General features: G+C 31.7%; 1 protein-coding gene across 1 annotated transcript in view; it reads right to left on the bottom strand.

Annotated features, from left to right (window-relative positions):
- Positions 1 to 3,638: 3,638 nt before the first annotated feature.
- Positions 3,639 to 19,407, bottom strand: part of LOC127719753 (DNA ligase 3-like) — a 39,132-nt gene continuing 23,363 nt past the window's right edge. Inside the window, exons 19-22 of the mRNA XM_052226001.1 lie at positions 18,842 to 18,922; positions 17,249 to 17,334; positions 9,621 to 9,693; positions 3,639 to 6,092 (exon numbers count right to left, since the gene is read on the bottom strand). Coding sequence (XP_052081961.1) covers positions 5,988 to 6,092; positions 9,621 to 9,693; positions 17,249 to 17,334; positions 18,842 to 18,922 — 345 coding nt within the window. The 3' untranslated portion in view covers positions 3,639 to 5,987. The remainder of the gene's footprint in view (positions 6,093 to 9,620; positions 9,694 to 17,248; positions 17,335 to 18,841; positions 18,923 to 19,407) is intronic.

Here is a 19,407-nt window from a genome sequence, read left to right as displayed (position 1 = left end):
GTTTATCGATGACTACGAACTTTTTTGCAAGAACTATTCCGAAATCGACTTATCAATACATCACCCTGAATTGATTTTGTTTAAATAGAAATAAAAGTTATGGAACATCAATATCAAAAAGGACATAAAACAGTTGTTTAATTTACAACAACAAACAAAACATTTATAAACAAAACAATGTATTGCGTACATAATTCAAATGCTAAATGTTCTTCGATGGTGGTCAAATAGCAGCATCAGTTTCCTTGTGTTCATATTTAGAATAATGAATATTCATCGTGCACGCTATCAACACTTCTTATACCAACAACATAAATCATTATGTAACATCAAAAACAATTGAAATGATAGGTTTGTCTTGAATGTACCTTGTTTGCAAATATTTGATTGAACATACAGGGTTTGCAAGTTTACCAAGACGTAAAGATCGACATTTTTCTACCTTTTTGTCAAATATTGCTGGACTAGCTCGAGTAGATAGACAAATTATTTTGTTGGTACTAAAGTAAATACAAAACATAGCAATGCTCGAAAATGTTAAACATCTATTCGACTTTTTTGGACGAAATACATATCGTCATCAAGTTAATTCCTGTGTTAAATGTCTTCAATTAATAATGAGAGCCATCATTTGGTTCCATAAATTGAAAAACAAATGAAATTCAAACCTACTTTCGAAGTATTTAGTTCTATCTACTCTTGTATGATTATATGATTATGATGATATTACTGGACTCTTTTGTGTAAAGTTACCTTTAGTGATAAAACAAGTCAATATCAACATATTTATGACGTCATATTAACCCCACCACTGCAATTTATACAAATAGTTTGTGACTGACGGCTTTAAAACTTGTTTCATATCAAGCAAAACTACAAAATTGTCATAGAGGATGTTTGGAGAACTTTTTGTTAATATTTAGATATGAGCCAAGGTCTTGCCCTCATATATACATGATAAATTAAATTCGTATAAACGTCTTTGAATATATCTTTTAACCAAATATATATTGGGTAGAGACATGGCTAATTTCTAAGTATTGATAATATGTTATCAAAGGAATAAGGTATTAAAAATTAACCTGGAAACTCAAAATATACTCTGCATTATCAGTGATAATGAATATCTCTTTTACCAGCAATCAAAACCGAGCTCCATAGCTACTGTGAAATTCGTTCTTTAGGAGCGGTGTGAATCAGATGTGGATTCTAAATTCCAAAAACCTGTTACAAAAGATACATTCTAATTTCTTTTCAGGAAGAATGCATAATAGCTAGCATTATCTTTTGTCTTTTATCTTATGAGCTTCGTGTTGCTCAGTCCTTATTGTTTATGAAGTTTTCGAAGATAGTTGTCTTTTCGCCGTGGTTCGATATTTTTGCTAAGCGTTTTTCGGTCTCTTTCTGAGTTGTGAGTTTTGTTTCTGTCTTTGTGATCTTCCGCCTCTTTTTTTATGAAAGTGTTTCGCAGTTTTGCATTATTGATGAAAATACTGAGATACTCATTAGTCTGATAAATGGTTTCCATTTTCCAATTCGTGGGGCCAAAACTGCATTTAAATACTATCGCCACGTTTTACATATATGTAATCTTCTGTATATTTATAAGACTGACCGCAGAATGAAGATTTCTAAAGAGGTGATTAAAATAAGGTTTATTAATTATTTCCATCAATAATATATTTAGACTTTTTTATAGAGCATACTTGCAATAAATTTGGATTACTGATGGATCTTGCTGTGGGAAAAGCATTACACCACCAAAGCGCTAAAGACTGTGGAGGAAATTCATCAGACGCAGTAGTGATCAAACACTGTCAAGCTCCTTCGTTCTCAAAATGGAGAAAAGGGTTCGAGGTTCGGTACAATGCATTGCTTACTATCATGAAATAGTGTGTTTAATTGATATTTGATAAAGACAAAAAGCGAAACGTAAATATTTAACTTATTTTGAAAAACAAGAATGAAATACTTAGAAAGTTAAGTGTAGATACTTTTATTGCATTTTTCCATGTTTTGACTTGTTCACATATCTTATTGTTTTTGGTTTTGTAACTTTAGGTAACCAGCAATTGTAGTCACATTAACCATTATACACCAGTAGCTGAATTGAACAGCCAAGGATTTACCGATAACATTGGAGTGATAACTTTTTGTCACAGCGGTGTAATTGAGGTATGTTTGCAGCAAATACTAGTTTGCATGTTTATGATATCGCGGTTTGAAGATAAAGTTGTTAAAATATTATAATATACTTTGATATTTTGTATTATATGATTGATGTGTGTTTTTTTGTCAAGTCTGCGGAAGCGACACATAGCAATCTCACATTCCGTCGTCAAGGATTAGGTTAAGTTTTCAGTTAAAGTTTGTTTTTTTGACATCAATAACTTTGCCAGACCTTCATGGAATGACATTTAAAAATTATGGACCTATGGTAGCTAGAATTTATTTTGCTTGATTGAATGAAACTAATACAGCTGAAATATATCAAGAAGGGGAAGAAGATTGTTGACTTCTATATGGTATCTGAATATTTTGCTTTTGGGTTGCTGTCTCATAAAAGTATACCCTAAATCTGCTTTTATTGATTTTTACTTTTCTGACATGCTGAAAAAACTTATTTAAGCTATTGCTACATTCATATAACTAAATGTTTGATATTTTTTCTGTATTCCAGATGATGTCCCAAACATGTGGTGGCCAAATGATCCTTAAAAATATTACATCTCCAGCATCCAAGTCATTTTATACAGTTGACTGGGCTTAACTTTTTGTATTTCGAAATTGAATATTAAAAAAGTTCAATTTTGCAGTTTTAAATTCAATAGAACAAGACAGAGAGGGGTGTCAAATAATCTACATGGAAATGAGATGTGAGAAGGTTTATACAACTTCATACCCAATATGACTGATTTATCATGAGGTTTTTCCCTTAAACTGACATAATCACAAACTTAATAAATTGTTGATTTCAACATTGCACAAAAACAGCACTCATAAGATTTCCAAAACGCAGTCTCGGGCAATAAAAATAGAGGTACCTTGAGCAAAACTACCAAAATGTGAACTTCCATTCCACCATAAAGCAATGGCAATGACAGAGTGTCTATGATTTGCTTTGAATAACACAAAAATAATTCAGATAAATAACAAAATAGAAGTGCACAATAGCATCACATGATTCAGTTTCTCAGAATGTTTCATCAAATTCTAATAACGAAATAAGAGGACAAGTATATACAAATGTGTACTGTAGTGTGTGAATATGGTAGTATACAAATGTGTAGTGTAGTGTGTGAATATGGTAGTATACAAATGTGTACTGTAGTGTGTGAATATGGTAGTATACAAATGTGTAGTGTAGTGTGTGAATATGGCAAAGTCCATTTCATGCCAAAGTAAACCCAAAATCTTTGGGTGAAGAAATGAAATAGAAGGTGCAATATGAGCAAGATGCTGTGAAAGTTCCAAAAGTGGAAAACAGTCGGTTAGATGTATGAATGGACAAAAAGATACACCGCTTTAACTATATACCTCCTACTTCAAAAAGAAAGAGGGTATAACAAAATCTGTATCTAATAAACAGGTACTATAAGATGCTGTTTTTTCCCTAACATGAACAAGAAAATCATAAATAGAAAAAGAAAGTTTATTCTTGCTGCCTCTAACATACAATTACAAATAACAAAACAATTTGAAATGAAGAAAAAAAAAACTTAAGACATTAAAACATGTAATAGATGATTGAAATAAGCTAATTAAATTTGTATGAAATAATTTATGAAGATCAAAATATACAGCAATAAGGCAACAATTTTGAAATATTGCAATGAATCCTGATTAAAATGGAATGTATTGCATGGTGGTGTTCAATAAATCGTTAAACTGGATTTCTTAAAATGAGGATGAATAGACAGGATTATATGCCAAGGGGACAGCAACTCAATGGCATTAAAAAAACTAAGGTACTTATACAATCTGTATGAGTTAACTTATTCATTCGAAATGTCTGTACATGAAAACTTTAACCAATCCCAGCAATCAAAAGAATCTATAAATTCAAATGTTAAACTGATCAAGCAGTATAAATTCTTTCACCTTGTAAAATGCCCGTTTGATACTAAAGAGTATTTATGCAAAAAAAATATGTTTATGTATTAAGTCATCAAAATTCAGCAGCTAAAAATATCGCAACTAACCTGCAAACTCAGAATCTAACTTGTAAATTTATAAATGTGAACTTCTTACAACTGACATTAATGTACAGTTATCCAATGTAACTCCTGTGCATGTTTATCAATATTACTAGCATAAAATAATATTACCAGTATAATAGAAATTATTACTTACAGTAAGTCAGTCGGTAAAATATTCTCATTAATACACAATATCACTTTAGGTTCTAAATTAATAGAATCTGTTACATAAAATAAAATCTTGAATTTCAAAAATATAAATATAGCTATAAACCCCTATGTAAAATTTCTAAAAATAAGTACAGAATAGCATAAAGCTATAACAATGAGTAAACTTTGGAAAATAAGTTCTTTACATAAAATAAACAACATACATTTTTGTGGAAGTGTTCTAATGCACTTTAACCAAAAATAATTGCACAGAGTAAGCCTTCCTCTATTGCGATATCTCTTTTCTCTTTATTCAAATATAAATATAAAATTGAGAATGGAAATGGGGAATGTGTCAAAGAGACAACAACCCGACCATAGAGACTTTATTCAGGTTTTTAAATAAACGTTTGTCCAAGCAGGATATATACATGTATGTTAAATATTATTCAAATTGATTGTGGAAATTGCGAAAAAATCCATTTACATGTTTACATTTTCATGAAAGTGGGCAATTCTCTTTCAATTAGGTCAAGAGTAATTTAAATATTTATGGTTGAATCCAAAATTACTCAGGCAAACCTATATGTGAAATCTAAGCAATTGCAGTGTTCTCTTGACAGCATTGATTTCAATACATAACAATATAACAAAGAACTACTGATAAAATTCTAATTGACCTGGCCCTTTTCAAGGAAAATGGTTTACACATAATGGTTTTCTGTAACTACAAAAAAAGTATCAAGTCATGTAAATGACAACCTGAAATTTAACCCTGATAACACTTAACTATGATGTATACAATAAATATACACAAGATTATTCACACAACCATATCTTTAATGAGGTAAGTACTTTACACACTAGTAGGTGATGCAGGATTGGAAATACTGCAGATTAAGTGGACGGCTTGATCTTGCTACAAGCTTTCAAGTCAATCGTTGAACACCTATTAGTAATTGTGCAAATAGAGGACAGCAATTAATGGCTTGATTTCACCAAACAATAAGCAAAATAAAGCTGCTTGAATATTCCCATGTTTAGTTACTAAATGGCAAAATAAATATTTAAGCCTTGTTCACAAATTTAAAATAATCATACCTTAAGTGGTTTTGACTATATTTTAGACAAATGAAAAATTCCCTAGGAGGGAAAATAGTAAGTTGTAAACTTTCAATAGTGAAACATTTTGTTTTTTGCACAGTTTTTGCATTAATAATCAATCAAAATGCCTTTCTTTGAACATGTCTTATAGGTCTGCTTTGCACTCCAAAAAGTTCTAAATTTTCCTATTGAATCAAAAAGTCTCTCATGTCATGCTCTATGCACATTTTAACATGGGTTGGCATTATATTTGGCAAATTTCACACCTTTCAAATGCTGGATATATAGATATTGACATATATAAAGCTTACACATGTTAAAATGAGCATATAGTATGACATAAAATTAAATAATTATGTGGTCAATTATGATCTGGAAATCTTAAGTCAAGGAAAAAGATGATACTCTATAAACTGAAATCTCACTCATTCAAAACATTCAGATAAAATTTCATTCAGTCAAAAAAATCAACATCCTCTAATCATGTGACCAAAGTTTTAAAAATCATGTGATTTTGACAGGTTTTGTACAGAATCATGTGACAAGATAAGTCTTTGTAGGTTGTATTGACTTTTTCTTGATACTATTAATCAGCCAGTCCACTGTTACACATACTCCTTTGCCCTTTGTGCTTGGAGCCTGGAAATACATTACATAAGTTTTTAAGTCTACATAATGATATAGTTAAAATGTCAATAAGGAACTGTCATAAATTGTCACTGTTCATAATATTGCTATTATATGTTAGTTTCATGCACAATAAATGTAAATGAATTCACCACCCAACCATAAAATCTAGGAGAAACTGTAGTTCTGAAGTATGAACAATTATCTTTTTAACATGCAAACAATCTGCAAGTACTTATCCTACAAAGTTTCGAAATCTTGCATCTGTTTTATGGCCTTTAAAGAAGCATTAGCTATCAAATTCATGTTCACTGATTTGACACAAATTCTCATATTTGATATATAACATACTAAAATGTATATCCAAATTATAAAAAGTCTAAAATAAACAATTTACAATGCATGTACTCGATAATATGTATCAGCATTTCATGTGTATTTTAGTCTAGACGCCATCTAATCAACCATTGAAGTGACCTCCAAAGACTGCCGACGGTCATTTAACCTGATATAACAATAAATATAGATATAAATAGATAGCGAACATGTGTAATGGATTTTTCTAGGTATGTTTGATTTCATATTGAAGGTTAAAAAAATAAGTTAATCATCGTTTTTACCTGTAAAAGAATGAGTTTTTGTGGATCAAATCAGTCAACCAAATAGTTTACCCTGGTTTTACTTTCAATGTTGACATTCTTTTCCTTTTAATAGCTGAACACGCCTTGTTTATGCGTAACACATCCCTAGCTAAGGGGTTAAATTGAAGGTCACATGAATATGGATTCAATGAGGTCGAATTATTTACCTGCATGTGAATCTTTCATCAGAGATGTTTCTTAGCTTATTTTGACAAAATTGAACCAAACTGGCTGCTTAAAGCAAATTGTTATTTCACTATTTCACTTTCATTAATGATAGAACAAATACAAATCATATTTTAATTTTGTTTATATCTCGTAGCTAATTCCCCTTTAATCTGTATATAAACTGAAATTATATATGGTGAACCAATACCCTAAGAGGTGACTGTGTGGCAGGGTAAATTAAGGGTGGATACCTAAAGGTATTCACATTTATCTTTTAACAAGGTAAAACATGGTGAAACATGTAGACCAGAATTAACAATTGCTTGTGGTAATTTATGACGATTGTAATTGTCCTTAATGTCATGTTATCTATATATAAAGTAATTGGTTACTTATTTTGCATGCGTTTGGACATAAGATATCAACTGGTTATAAAATTGACTGTGCTATATAATGTTGATATATTTGGATTTTGATGACTTTAAATATTATTATAGCAACATAATCTCTTTCAAAAAATTACTTAACTTCAGGTACAAATGACAGCTGACCAGGTGATATTGTCTTGAAGATGATTGGAAAAATTTTTCCTCTAAAAGGATAGACCTGTTGCCTGTTACCTGCTAAATGTTCTAGAATAAAACTGTGTAAAGAGTTTCCTAAAACCCTGTGTCTTGCTTGTGACTATTGATGTCAGAGTAAAGTGTAAGTGTAACATTGACAAGTTAATAAATCTATTTTCAGTAAAATTTAGAAAAATCAAAAAAATTGCTTCGCCGAGCGCAGCTGGATACGACCACAGAGGTCCAACCCTGAACAGTTGGGGCAAAAATGGACACAATATTCGCGCTTGATACAGGTCTGAATCTGGATTGTAACTAAATAGGTTTCTGACAAAGAATAACTGTAGAATTTAGAATTGGTTATATGATTTGAATTTATATTCAATTTTTTGCTTTTGTGCAATACACTATGCTGTTGCAAATTGACCCCCCCCTCCCCCCCTAAAAAAAAAAAAAATTTTTTTTTCATAAGCCATAACCCCCCAAAGCCAATCCTAACCATCCCTTTGTGGTATGGAACCTTGTGGTCTAATTTCAGAGAGATTCATACACTGTTCCACAAGTTATTGTCTGGAAACTAGAAAAATGCTTATTTGGGCCCCTAATTCCTAAACTGTTAGGACTATAACCCCCATAATCAATCCCAACCTTCCTTTTGTGGTTATAAACCTTGTGTTTAAATTTCATAGATTTCTATTTACATTTACTAAAGTTATTGTCCGGAAACCAAATGTCTTCGAACGATGCTGACGACGACAACATGATACCAATAAAAATTTGTATAAAATCAAGAGGCGCTAAAAAGCCTGTGTCACTCACCTAGGTCTATGCGCACCTTCAACATTGTAGACTACTGTTTACAGTTTTTCTCTATCTTATTTAGTTTTTGCCCAAAACACAAAAGAGGGTAAAACAAAAATCGTCATTTAAGGGCAATAACTCCTATCTACTAACTTATTTTGCAGAATTTGACCTAATTGTAGATCTTGTCTTGCAAATCATTTTTTTTTATTTAAAGTTTCTATCTATCTTTTTATAGTTTTCAAGATAATAGGCAAAAACGCAAAAAATTGGTAAAAATCGTCAATAAAGAGCAATAACTTCAATAACGAGTCGTTTAGACTTATTTCTAGATTTTGTCTTGCTGATCACTATTGCTGTTTAAAGTTTTCTATCTATCTATTGTAGTTTTTAAGATTTTAGGCAAAAACGCCAAAAAAAATGGTAAAAATTGTCATTAAAGGGCAATAACTCTAATAAAGAGTGATTTACAATTTCCGCTATTATGAATTATTTGAAGATCTTGTCTTGTTGATCAATTTTGCTGTTTAAAGTTTCTCTCTATCTATTATAGTTTTCAAGATATTAGGCAAATGAAAAAAAAGTAGTAAAATTCATCATTTTAGGGCATTAACTCCAATAAGAAATTGACAGTTTTGAGGTGAATAGATAATAGGTAGAGCTCAAATTCTAACATTTCTGCCCCTGTCAGATTTTCTCTATCTATAGAGGTTTTCAGATTAATAGACAAAACTTACATTTTAACCCATATGTTCTCCTTTTAGCCATGTCAGCCATCTTGGTTGGCAAGGGTCATCTGACACATTTTTTAAACTAGATACCCCCAATGATGCTCGTGGCCAATTTTGGTAAAATTTGGCTCAGTAGTTTCGAGGAGATGATCTTTGTAAAAGACGACGAAGACGACAACAACGACAGATGACGGACACCAAGTGATTGGAAAAGCTCACATGGCCCTTTGGGCCAGATGAGCTAAACAGGCGCTATCCTTGTGTATCTGATTATGAAGAAGCCTCTGTACAAGTTTTGTAGAATTCTATGAAGGTTTTAAAATCTTTAGGCTCAGACTGCATCAAAAGGTTAACTGCCAAAAAACTAAGTCCATCAGTAAAATGCAGAAAAATGGTGAATTAGATATTTGCTTCAGATGCAGGCAAGCAAAAAATGTGATTTGAAAATTTTGCTTTGTGCTACAAATAATCCTAAAATATTTGATCATATCAATACAAACCATTCACAGCTGCACATGTTAATCTAAAACAGACTGGCTAAAACCAATTTATACTTGTAATATCTTCTATACAATATTTTCTTAATACAGAAGGAGGAAATTTAATGTTCATTGTTCTAGACTTACTATTACTTACAGTTTTTCCTGATTCTACTATGATGTGACTGGCTTTTTCAGCACTGTACTCTGGTACTACATCACCATCAAATCTTACATGTATTAAGGCAAAATATTGAATTAAAGTGTATTATATTGTAGAAAAGGTAATCTGTTAGATATTATTTGCAACAAAACATTGTATTATTAATTGTTGAGATAGTGTTGTATGTGAAAATTTGTCATAAATCTGACAGTTAAAAGTCCCATAACTCAAAAATTACAAATTTCAAAAAAAAAAATCAAAGCACCAAGGGCGCTATGGGCAGTTAATTATAAAACCAAAGGCAAACTTGGCAGATGTTAAGATGAATATTGTGGAAGAATTGGTGAAAATGTTTATCTCAGCTATTTCTCAAGTATCAAATAATGTTTGTATCGTAATGTTTCTGCTATCCAATCCTACCACTTTCGAAAGTTATTTCCAATTTATTTTTTAAAGATTCAATGTCTGAGATTATGCACATACACTGTCCCATATTAGGGAAGAGTTTTGTGCCAGCTAACATGTATAACCAGCCATATTCTGTATGCACCTGTCCATATTGAGAACCCAACCCACCACATTCTGTATGCACCTGTCCATAGTGAGGACCCAGGAGTTTGGTGATTGTTGATTGTTGCTGTATATACATGTATATATTTAATTTTCATAAATGCTTCGTACATTAATCAGGCTGCTTTAGTTTTATTGTTTTACATTTGTCATTTCTTGGTCGTTTATAGCTTACTATGCAGTATACATGTAGGTTTTGCTAATTGTTGCAGTCTGCATGGATGAATATTCTTATCAGAATAATAATTTCAATAAATGGTGTCCAACAGTGGTGTATGGTTTAATTCCACTATGTACATGTACTAGAGTTTGAATATGCCATATTAGTGGTTTTAGTTGAATCAGCTGGTGCCACTATGCACAATTATCTAATCATATCTGAAACTATCTGAATTGGTGTAATTTACAATAAATGCTGATGTTGTTATAATGGCCTAGCAATGATGCAACACATATTTTTGAAGGCTGTACGGTTGCCTATAATTGCTTACATCCAAGTCATTTGAATTTTGGTGGATAGTTGTCTCATTGGCAATCATACCACATCTTCTTATTTTTATAATAATTGTACTTGTCTAATCTATAATAAGCTGTTAACACAGAGACATGTTTTGCCTATTTGTTATTTTGATAATGCAAATGTTACAATTATAATAGAAATACATTAACATGTAAGCGATATTCAAAGACAATGAACCATGACTGATGGTACAGTGTGTATCAATCTCCATGGAAATGAGATGTGCCAATGCTTATACAACTGCTTACCAAATACCATTGACTTTTCATAAGTCGTTCCCTTTAAACAAACCTTAACACAAATTAAATTTCTAAGTCAATGAACCATAATGAGGGGTTGGGGTTATATAATATCCATGGAAATGAAACTTTTAAATACCAATACATCCTCATACCAAATAGCTTTGACTTAAGATTACTGGTAATCTTAAACTGGCATAATCATAATAATCACAAAATAATTCATGTAAACTAAGTAAAAGTTTCAAAGTCAATAGATCATGCATATGACTGAGGGGTAACGACCAAATATCCTCTATGGAAATGAGACGTACTATTGCTTCTACATCTGCAGGCCAATTATCATTAACCTTCCACTATTGGTTTCCCTAATACTAACCTTATCAAAAGCTAATAAATGAAATTTCAAAATAACGCATGTTTCCAAGTAAAAAGAGCATGATTGAGGGGGCGGGGGCAAATAATCTCAATGGAAATTAGAAATGACAAAGTTTATACAACTGCACACCAAATATCATTGACCTACCATTAGTGGTTCCCCCTAAACTGACCTAATCACAAACTTATACATGTAAGTAAAACTATGCAAAGTTTCAAAGTCAATAGACCATGACTAAGGGGGTGGGGCCAAATATTCTCCATGGTACCGTAATGAGATGTGCCTATGCTAACACAACTGCTTACCAAATATCATTGACCTACCATAAACTATACCTTATCTAACAAGAGTGCACACGCTGAAATGTCTCGCCTTCTTTACTAACCATTGATTTTATGTTTGATAGTCCTAAATATAAAGCTTTACTACAAGTAACACATAAACTTAACATGATCCAAGAAAATGAGGTCAAGGTCAGATAAACCAAACGAGAAATACATGTTCACCTTACAATCATTCAATAAACCAAACATAGTTGACCTATTGCTTATAGTTTCTAAGAAACAGTCTTAACCAGGTAAACTTAACATTGACCATTGAACCATGAAAATGAGGTCAAGGTCAGATGATAACTGCCAGACAGACATATACACCTTACAATCCTTCCATACAACAAATATAGTTGATCTATTGCTTATAGTTGAAGAAAAACAGACCAAAACACAAAACTTCACACTGAGAAATGAACCGTGAAAATGAGGTCAAGGTCAAATAAAACCTGCGAGACTGACATGTTCATCATAAAATATTTCCATACACCAAATATAGTTGACCTATTGCATATTGTATTAGAAAAAAAGACCAAAACTCAAAAACTTAACTTTGACCACTGAACCATGAAAATGAGGTCAAGGTCAGATGACACCTACCAGTTGGACATGTACACCTTACAATCATTCCATTTACCAAATATAGTAGACCTACTGCTTATATTATCTGATATATGGACTTGACCACGAAAACTTAACCTTGTTCACTGATCCATGAAATGAGGTCGAGGTCAAATGAAAATTGTCTGATGGGCATGAGGACCTTGCAAGGTACGCACATACTAAGTATAGTTATCCTATTACTCATAATAAGAAAAAAATTAACATTACAAAAAATGTTGACTTTTTTTCAAGTAGTCACTGAACCATGAAAATGAGGTCAAGGACAATGGACATATGACAGACGGAAACTTCGTAACATAAGGCATCTATATACAAAGTATGAAGCATCCAGGTCTTCTACCTTCTAAAATATAAAGCTTTTAAGAAGTTAGCTAATGCCGCCGCCTCTGCCGGATCACTATCCCTATGTCAAGCTTTCTGCGACAAAAGTCACATGCTAGACAAAAATCACAAACTAATACATTGTTGATGCCGCCAAAACAGCATGCATATATATATATATATATTTGCCTTCGGGTTTATATGATCCGTTCATCCAATTTTGACTCTTTCAAAATTCAAGAGTCTATCCTAAATTGAGGTAAATTATATGGCCTTCCAAATACCGTTTCGATTCCCAACATCACTGAAGAGACATTAATTGTCAAAATCGGGATATGGTGTACAAAATTTTGCACCTCATGTTTGCAGTATACTATCTTTTCCGCAAGTTTATTGTTTTCTGTTTGGTAATAAATTAATAATAAGATCTATGCTGTTACATCTTGTGATCTGTTTATTTGGCAATCGCCAATGGCAGTCAGCAGGGTTTAAGAACATCAGTTGTTCGACCTGCTAGTCAAATGCGTTTTGTTAAAATATACTTTTTCACTCATTTGGTCTGTTGGAAAATGTTGTTTGTGCTGTATTTAGACCCCTCTACCAAGAAATTTATTTTGCATGCACACGTATAAAAATTGCGGTTTTTATCCAACGCAATCATAGGTTTGAACGTTGTTTTCAATTTAGACTTGTATATATTTGTCTCTCTGTTTGACTCTGTCAAGGCAAGACAAAAATTGCAACAAATTTAATACAAATATTTTGTCCATCTTTTTTTAATATTTTCATATTCTTCATCTCTTAGATATATATATATATATATATATATATATCAATGCTGCGTTCACACATAATTCGATTTTGATTCGCATTAACTGATTTGAAATAGTTTAATATGCATTCGAAACAGTTAACATGTTTAATGTCCAAAAGTAAATTCTACTTCGAATTGCAATACGCGTCAATATCGCTTTACTGTCCAAATGATGTTAACTTTGAATTCAATTTATCAATTAATTTATTATAGTTTAATTCAAATTACAATTTAAAAAGTGTCCACACCAGAGTATTAACAAAAAGCATATTTCTAATGAGAATTCGATAATGCAAATTAGCCAATTTGAATTAGATTTGAATTAAAAAAACAAGCGTATGTGAAAAAGGGACGAAAGATACCAGAGGGACAGTCAAACTCATAGATCGAAAACAAACTGACAACGCTATGGCCAAAAATAAAAAGACAAACAGACAAATAATAGTACAGATGACACAACATAGAAAACTAAAGACTAAGCAACACGAACCTCACCAAAAACTGGGGGTGATCTCAGGTGCTCCGGAAAGGTAAGCAGATCCTGCTCCACATGTGGCACCCATCGTGTTGCTTGTGTAATTACAAATCGGGTAAATATTCTTATTCGGTAAGTCCCATTCATGAAAAGGGAAAGGTAGTGTAGTTACGACATAAGGAACATATCCGATATCATCTGTGAAACGGTTATTCCATAACGGTCAACCAACTCGTGATGGCGTCCGTAAAATTTACGAAGGGATTATTTCAACTTCATCATTTGGAACTCTTGGTTTAATAGCTTCCTTGTGAGCAGCAATCCTCTATCAAGAAAATCATGATAGGAAACATAAGCCCGGGAATATCGTATCAATTGGGAGGTATATACTCCGTATGCAGGCGCTGTTGGAATGTTGCTACATATAAATGGAAAGTTCACAATTGGGAAGCTGAAATCATCCTTTTGTCGTAAAGTTTTGTTTTCAACCGACCCTCATTGTCAATTTCTAGATGTAAGTCAAGATATGAGGCAGACTTAACTGTATCTGTAATATCCTTTATCTCTTGTTCGATGGGATAGATTCGTTCAACATAGTCACCAAATTTTGTATTATTTAGTAAGAGAACATCATCAATATAGCGGAACGTAAAGTTAAAGAATATTGCTAACTTCTTATCTTTCTTCCTAAGAAGTTCCTGTATGAAGTCAGCCTCATAATAATAAAGAAACAAGTCAGCAAGAAGAGGGGCACAATTAGTTCCCATTGGAATTCCGACAGTCTGTTGAAAAACACGTCCTCCAAACGTAACAAATATGTTGTCAATCAAGAAATCAAGCATCTTGATAATGTCAGTTTCAGAGAATTTTTTGTTTGAATCAGAGTGATTCTTTACAAAGTAGGATTTATCCCTATCCAAGACAAGATACTTTTATCTACGTTCGCCATTCTTTTTAATGAAACAAAGTAATACCAACTCTTTCAATTTGTCTTTTAGTTTGGAATGGGGAATACTTGTGTAATGTGTAGAAAAGTCAAATGTTTTAATACTATTGCAAGATGAGAGAGTCTTAGATTGTATGTACTCTAAAAGATCTTTGGAATTTTTTAGTATCCACATCTGAACGCGATTAGTGAACTCGATTTGCATTAGACTTTGGATTCAATTCGAAATAAAATAAAGAAGATTGTGTGAACTCGGTTTCGCATTCAATTCAAATTAAACATATGTGTGAACAAGGCATTAAACAAGTGACAAATATGCATTCAGTAAATAATAAAATTGAAAAGAATCCACAATCAAAATACTGCTGTGTAATTATGGTAATAAGTAATTCTCCTTGGTACAATTTAACCTAACTCTTGGACTGTTAATTAGAATATAAATTAAACTAAAATATTTCATGTGTACAATGCATCAATATCATGAATTCCAACTATCTTTATATAACTTCATGCAAAAAGTTTCTGATAACTTGGCATACTTCTTAGTGCACAATAATATATATCTCCTTTTGTAGTAACAGTTACACAGAATCTGACATATCATGATCATAGTTCTGAAAGTATCATTAAACAGTCTCTAAAAATTGCTAGACCGATAGGCACACTTAATAACAAATAATTTTCATGTGTTGTAACTGCTGGCAAGTTTATAATATTTCCTGTCAGAAAGCTGAACCAAAACTTGTCGGACTAGTCAACATGATGAGACCTGGCATAAACAATCTTCAAAATTGATCATATACCGGTATGTAGATATACATGTAAATATCTTCATAACATCATAGTAGTCTAGAGTTTCATTGCTATTATGGAATTATTGTGGTGAATAGACAATCCAGTTGCTACAGATAATCATGTATTACACATGTACATGCATGCCTTGCCTCTTCTAGTATTAGCCATTCCTAAAGATTGGAATAAAGCTGAAATAAAAACAAATACAAATAAATAAATAATGTTTAAACTTGTTGAAAACGTTAAGACTAAGTCTAAAATACAACGTTTGTATACCTTGCCGACTATAAATACAGCTTATTTATCATTTATTTACAATGGTACCTTTGATAACTATTTGCTGAAAGATGCATCGAAATGATTCTAGAACACTTTACGAGTGTTTAAATATGAAAAAATCACAAGAAGAAACACCAGAAATATGAAAAATCATTGTAAATCAAAAACAATTACGGTGTGAGACGCGTCACAAATTCGTACTTAATATTTTACAAAAATATGCGACTTTGGAAGTTAAATAATGCCGTCCTATAGCAAATTATTGATAAAGTATTAATCTAAATATTGTTTGAAGCACCTTTAGCTAAATCAAAGCACATGTAGCAGTCTGTAACACCAAAGCCTGAATTAAAAACACAAAGGAAACCATCTTGAAATGACCTTGACATCGACCAATCAGATCTCTAGTTTGATTTCATTCATAAATAACAACTTGTTTTGACGAACAAGAATACAAATGAGCATATATTTAATTAAGATGATTTTAATAATCACACTAATCTAAAATAAAAATATTAGTAATAATTACCCGTGTATTATCAGAATCCACCAAATTTAAAACGTCCTTGATTTACGTTTTGTCGACGAAGTTAAAATTACCGCCAACCGAGACTTTGTGTCATATTTGTCCCAGCCGTTATACAATATTCCTGCGCTTTTTGCAATTTGTCAAATGTAAACGACTTGTATTTAGAGATTTTCGGCGATGAAATAATTCATACAATTGTTCTTTGACAACTTAGCCAAAAGCACAGGGGATAATAAACTTCATAAGTATTTCTATTGTGCACTTCTTCCTATGTGCAACTTCAAAACTTTTGGGTGATTCGACGATCATTTAAGGTTTTTCTGCTCATATTTTTTGTAATCCAGAATTAAAAGTATGAAAAAAGTGTTTAATTAGTTATAAATAACATAATAGCCAGCTAGATAATAATGATGGCACGTATTTCAGCATTTATTGGGTAGAACACAAATCTAGGGTGCTCGCATAAAGCAGCTTAACTGCTTAAAAATTGAAAGTAACCTTTCTGCCACCATTTCAAATATTCCATGCAAGCTTCATGAAATTTAATCAAAGCGCTCTTCAATCTCTTGTATAATGTGTGGCCCGACGGACTGACAAGGATTATTACTTTGTAATAATGGCAGGGGACAACAAAAATGTTACATGGTAGTAAATTATATACCACTTCAGGTAAATTATATATAAAACAAAGGATGTTCTTTCTCCTGTTTTTAGTGCCGTTTTTCCTTAAACAGTAACAATACTTGAGTTATCTAAGACATGCTCAACCCTTCATTGGCTTTCTTTATATTGAAAAGGATACCCAATAACAAATCTCTTTAATATTCTGTAATCTTTGATCTTCTCTGGGATACAAATCTTTGCTCCATTAAAAACGTCAGGTAAACTCTGTAACCATGTATCATATATGTTTCAAATATAATGAAAAAGTTATTACACATTTTGTAATTATTGATTGATTAATGAGTGCTTTCTGTCTCTAATGTCCGGGCAAAATGGTTTCAATGAGATAAAATTGCATTATATCAGAGGACACACTACATCAGATTCATAACTTACTAGACATTCAATCAGTTAGTCTTTCCTTTTACTCCCAAATGTCATGTGCTTGGTGTAAAAGCAGCAAATACAAATGTAATGTCTAAGTTTTGAATGGGTTGGCAATCAAACTTAAGACTTCCAATTGCAAGTACTGTTACACATGACCACTGAAGTTTTTAAGAGGTTGAAAGTGCTGTACATTTTCTGTGCTGGGTATAGTTAAATCAGCCCTTTAACTACAGATTTCTACCATTGTATTCTATTGTACTGTGGATTCATTATTATTCATGGAATACCATTCTTTTTGGATTTCCTGGCTATAGGTAAACCAGAAATTTAAATAATCAACAAAATACAATCTTCTATAGGATTTTATTCAGACTTTACCAAAAACATGAAATCAAATATCCACAAATATACAATTTTTCCTCAATTCATGAAAATTAATGCCCACAAAATTTATAAATAAATCCACAGAATACAAGACATCAATGTTTCATCCATCTTTCCATTACATCTAGAATGAGCATTGTGATAAATTTATATAAAAGATACACATCTGGTTTGATAAGAGACGTTAAATCAGATGCCCCAAGTAGGGTGAGTGGGACAATATTGTTTATAAGTTGAACAATTTTCTGTGGGTCAGTATGTTGACAGCTGCAAGGCAAAAGTTCTGTCCCTTTCCAAATCCCTCATTTTCCAATGACAGTCCGGACGTCCTGCCTATCACCCAAATCCACCTACCTTGCTGAACCTACATTGCCTTAATAAGTACTTCTTGTCCTTAAATATGCAGGAAATATTTGCCACTGGACATTTAGCAAGTCAATCATTACAAATGATAAATGCCAAAAAAGGTTATGATATTGTCCTTTTAAAATTATAATCTTCCTTTTTGTCAATTTATTTAATTAATGTCTTCCTTCTAATTCTTTCCAAACTAATATTGGGATATACAAATATCAATTTATTAATTGCATTTCTAGCAATATAAAAGACAGTATGTTTGTATCAATGGCATAAAATCATACAGTAAAGTCAGCAAAACTTCAAATATATAAAAAAAGACATTACTAAACAACTGCTTCAGAAAGTTTTCTTTTAGGCTATCGTAGTCAATACAGATATTGGCTTTTGTAACATATGTTTTTCATTCACAATTGAAAGATAATCTCAGGCTTTTCATTTAAATGGAAGAAAATGACTGTCTTTTTATAAATTTGCCTTCTTCAAATTAAAAATTGATCGAAATATCCTTTCTTTGGTGATTTTTTTTACTATTGAGCAAAAAGGTGAATGGGGTATGTCTTCTCACATATGGATCAATGTCTCATGCCTGTTATTTACTTACCTTTTTAGGATGATAAAACTTCTCTAAATGGTCTGGATTCTTTTGGTAACAGTAATCACCATAGTTACATAATGCATTCACCTGAAAACACAAAATCCGACATTTTTGGTTGCAAATACAATAATTTAATTTACAGTATAAAAAAAACAAAAAAATGCATATAAATTAGCATTTAGCTGTTAATTAAATCATTTGATATGAAACGTCTGACAATATACATATTTTAATGTGGTTAATTTTTTTTTTAATATTTACTTCCTGTGGATACATATATTCTCATGGATATCAATTGTTGCAGATTGAGGAAATAATAAAAAATTAAAAATCCAAATATTTAATTTGCGGTCAATCCAATAAGGTTCAGTAACTTTTCAAGCAATCAATATTAATAGTTATACAAAGGAATATGACTATACTTAAAACTTTCTGTAAATAGACTGTCCAGAACTAATATCTACAAATTGCAAGTCAACCTTCTGAACATTACTGTTTTCATATATGTGAAAATTTTCAAAACTTATGCAAGGATTGAATAAGATTTAAAGGGGCATTAGCTACGATTTTGA

This window comes from Mytilus californianus, unplaced genomic scaffold (assembly GCF_021869535.1).
Source record: "Mytilus californianus isolate M0D057914Y unplaced genomic scaffold, xbMytCali1.0.p SCAF_11, whole genome shotgun sequence".
Lineage (NCBI taxonomy): Eukaryota > Metazoa > Mollusca > Bivalvia > Mytilida > Mytilidae > Mytilus > Mytilus californianus.
Note: the sequence above shows the minus strand (reverse complement) of the source record. Positions and strands in the feature narration are given on the sequence as shown.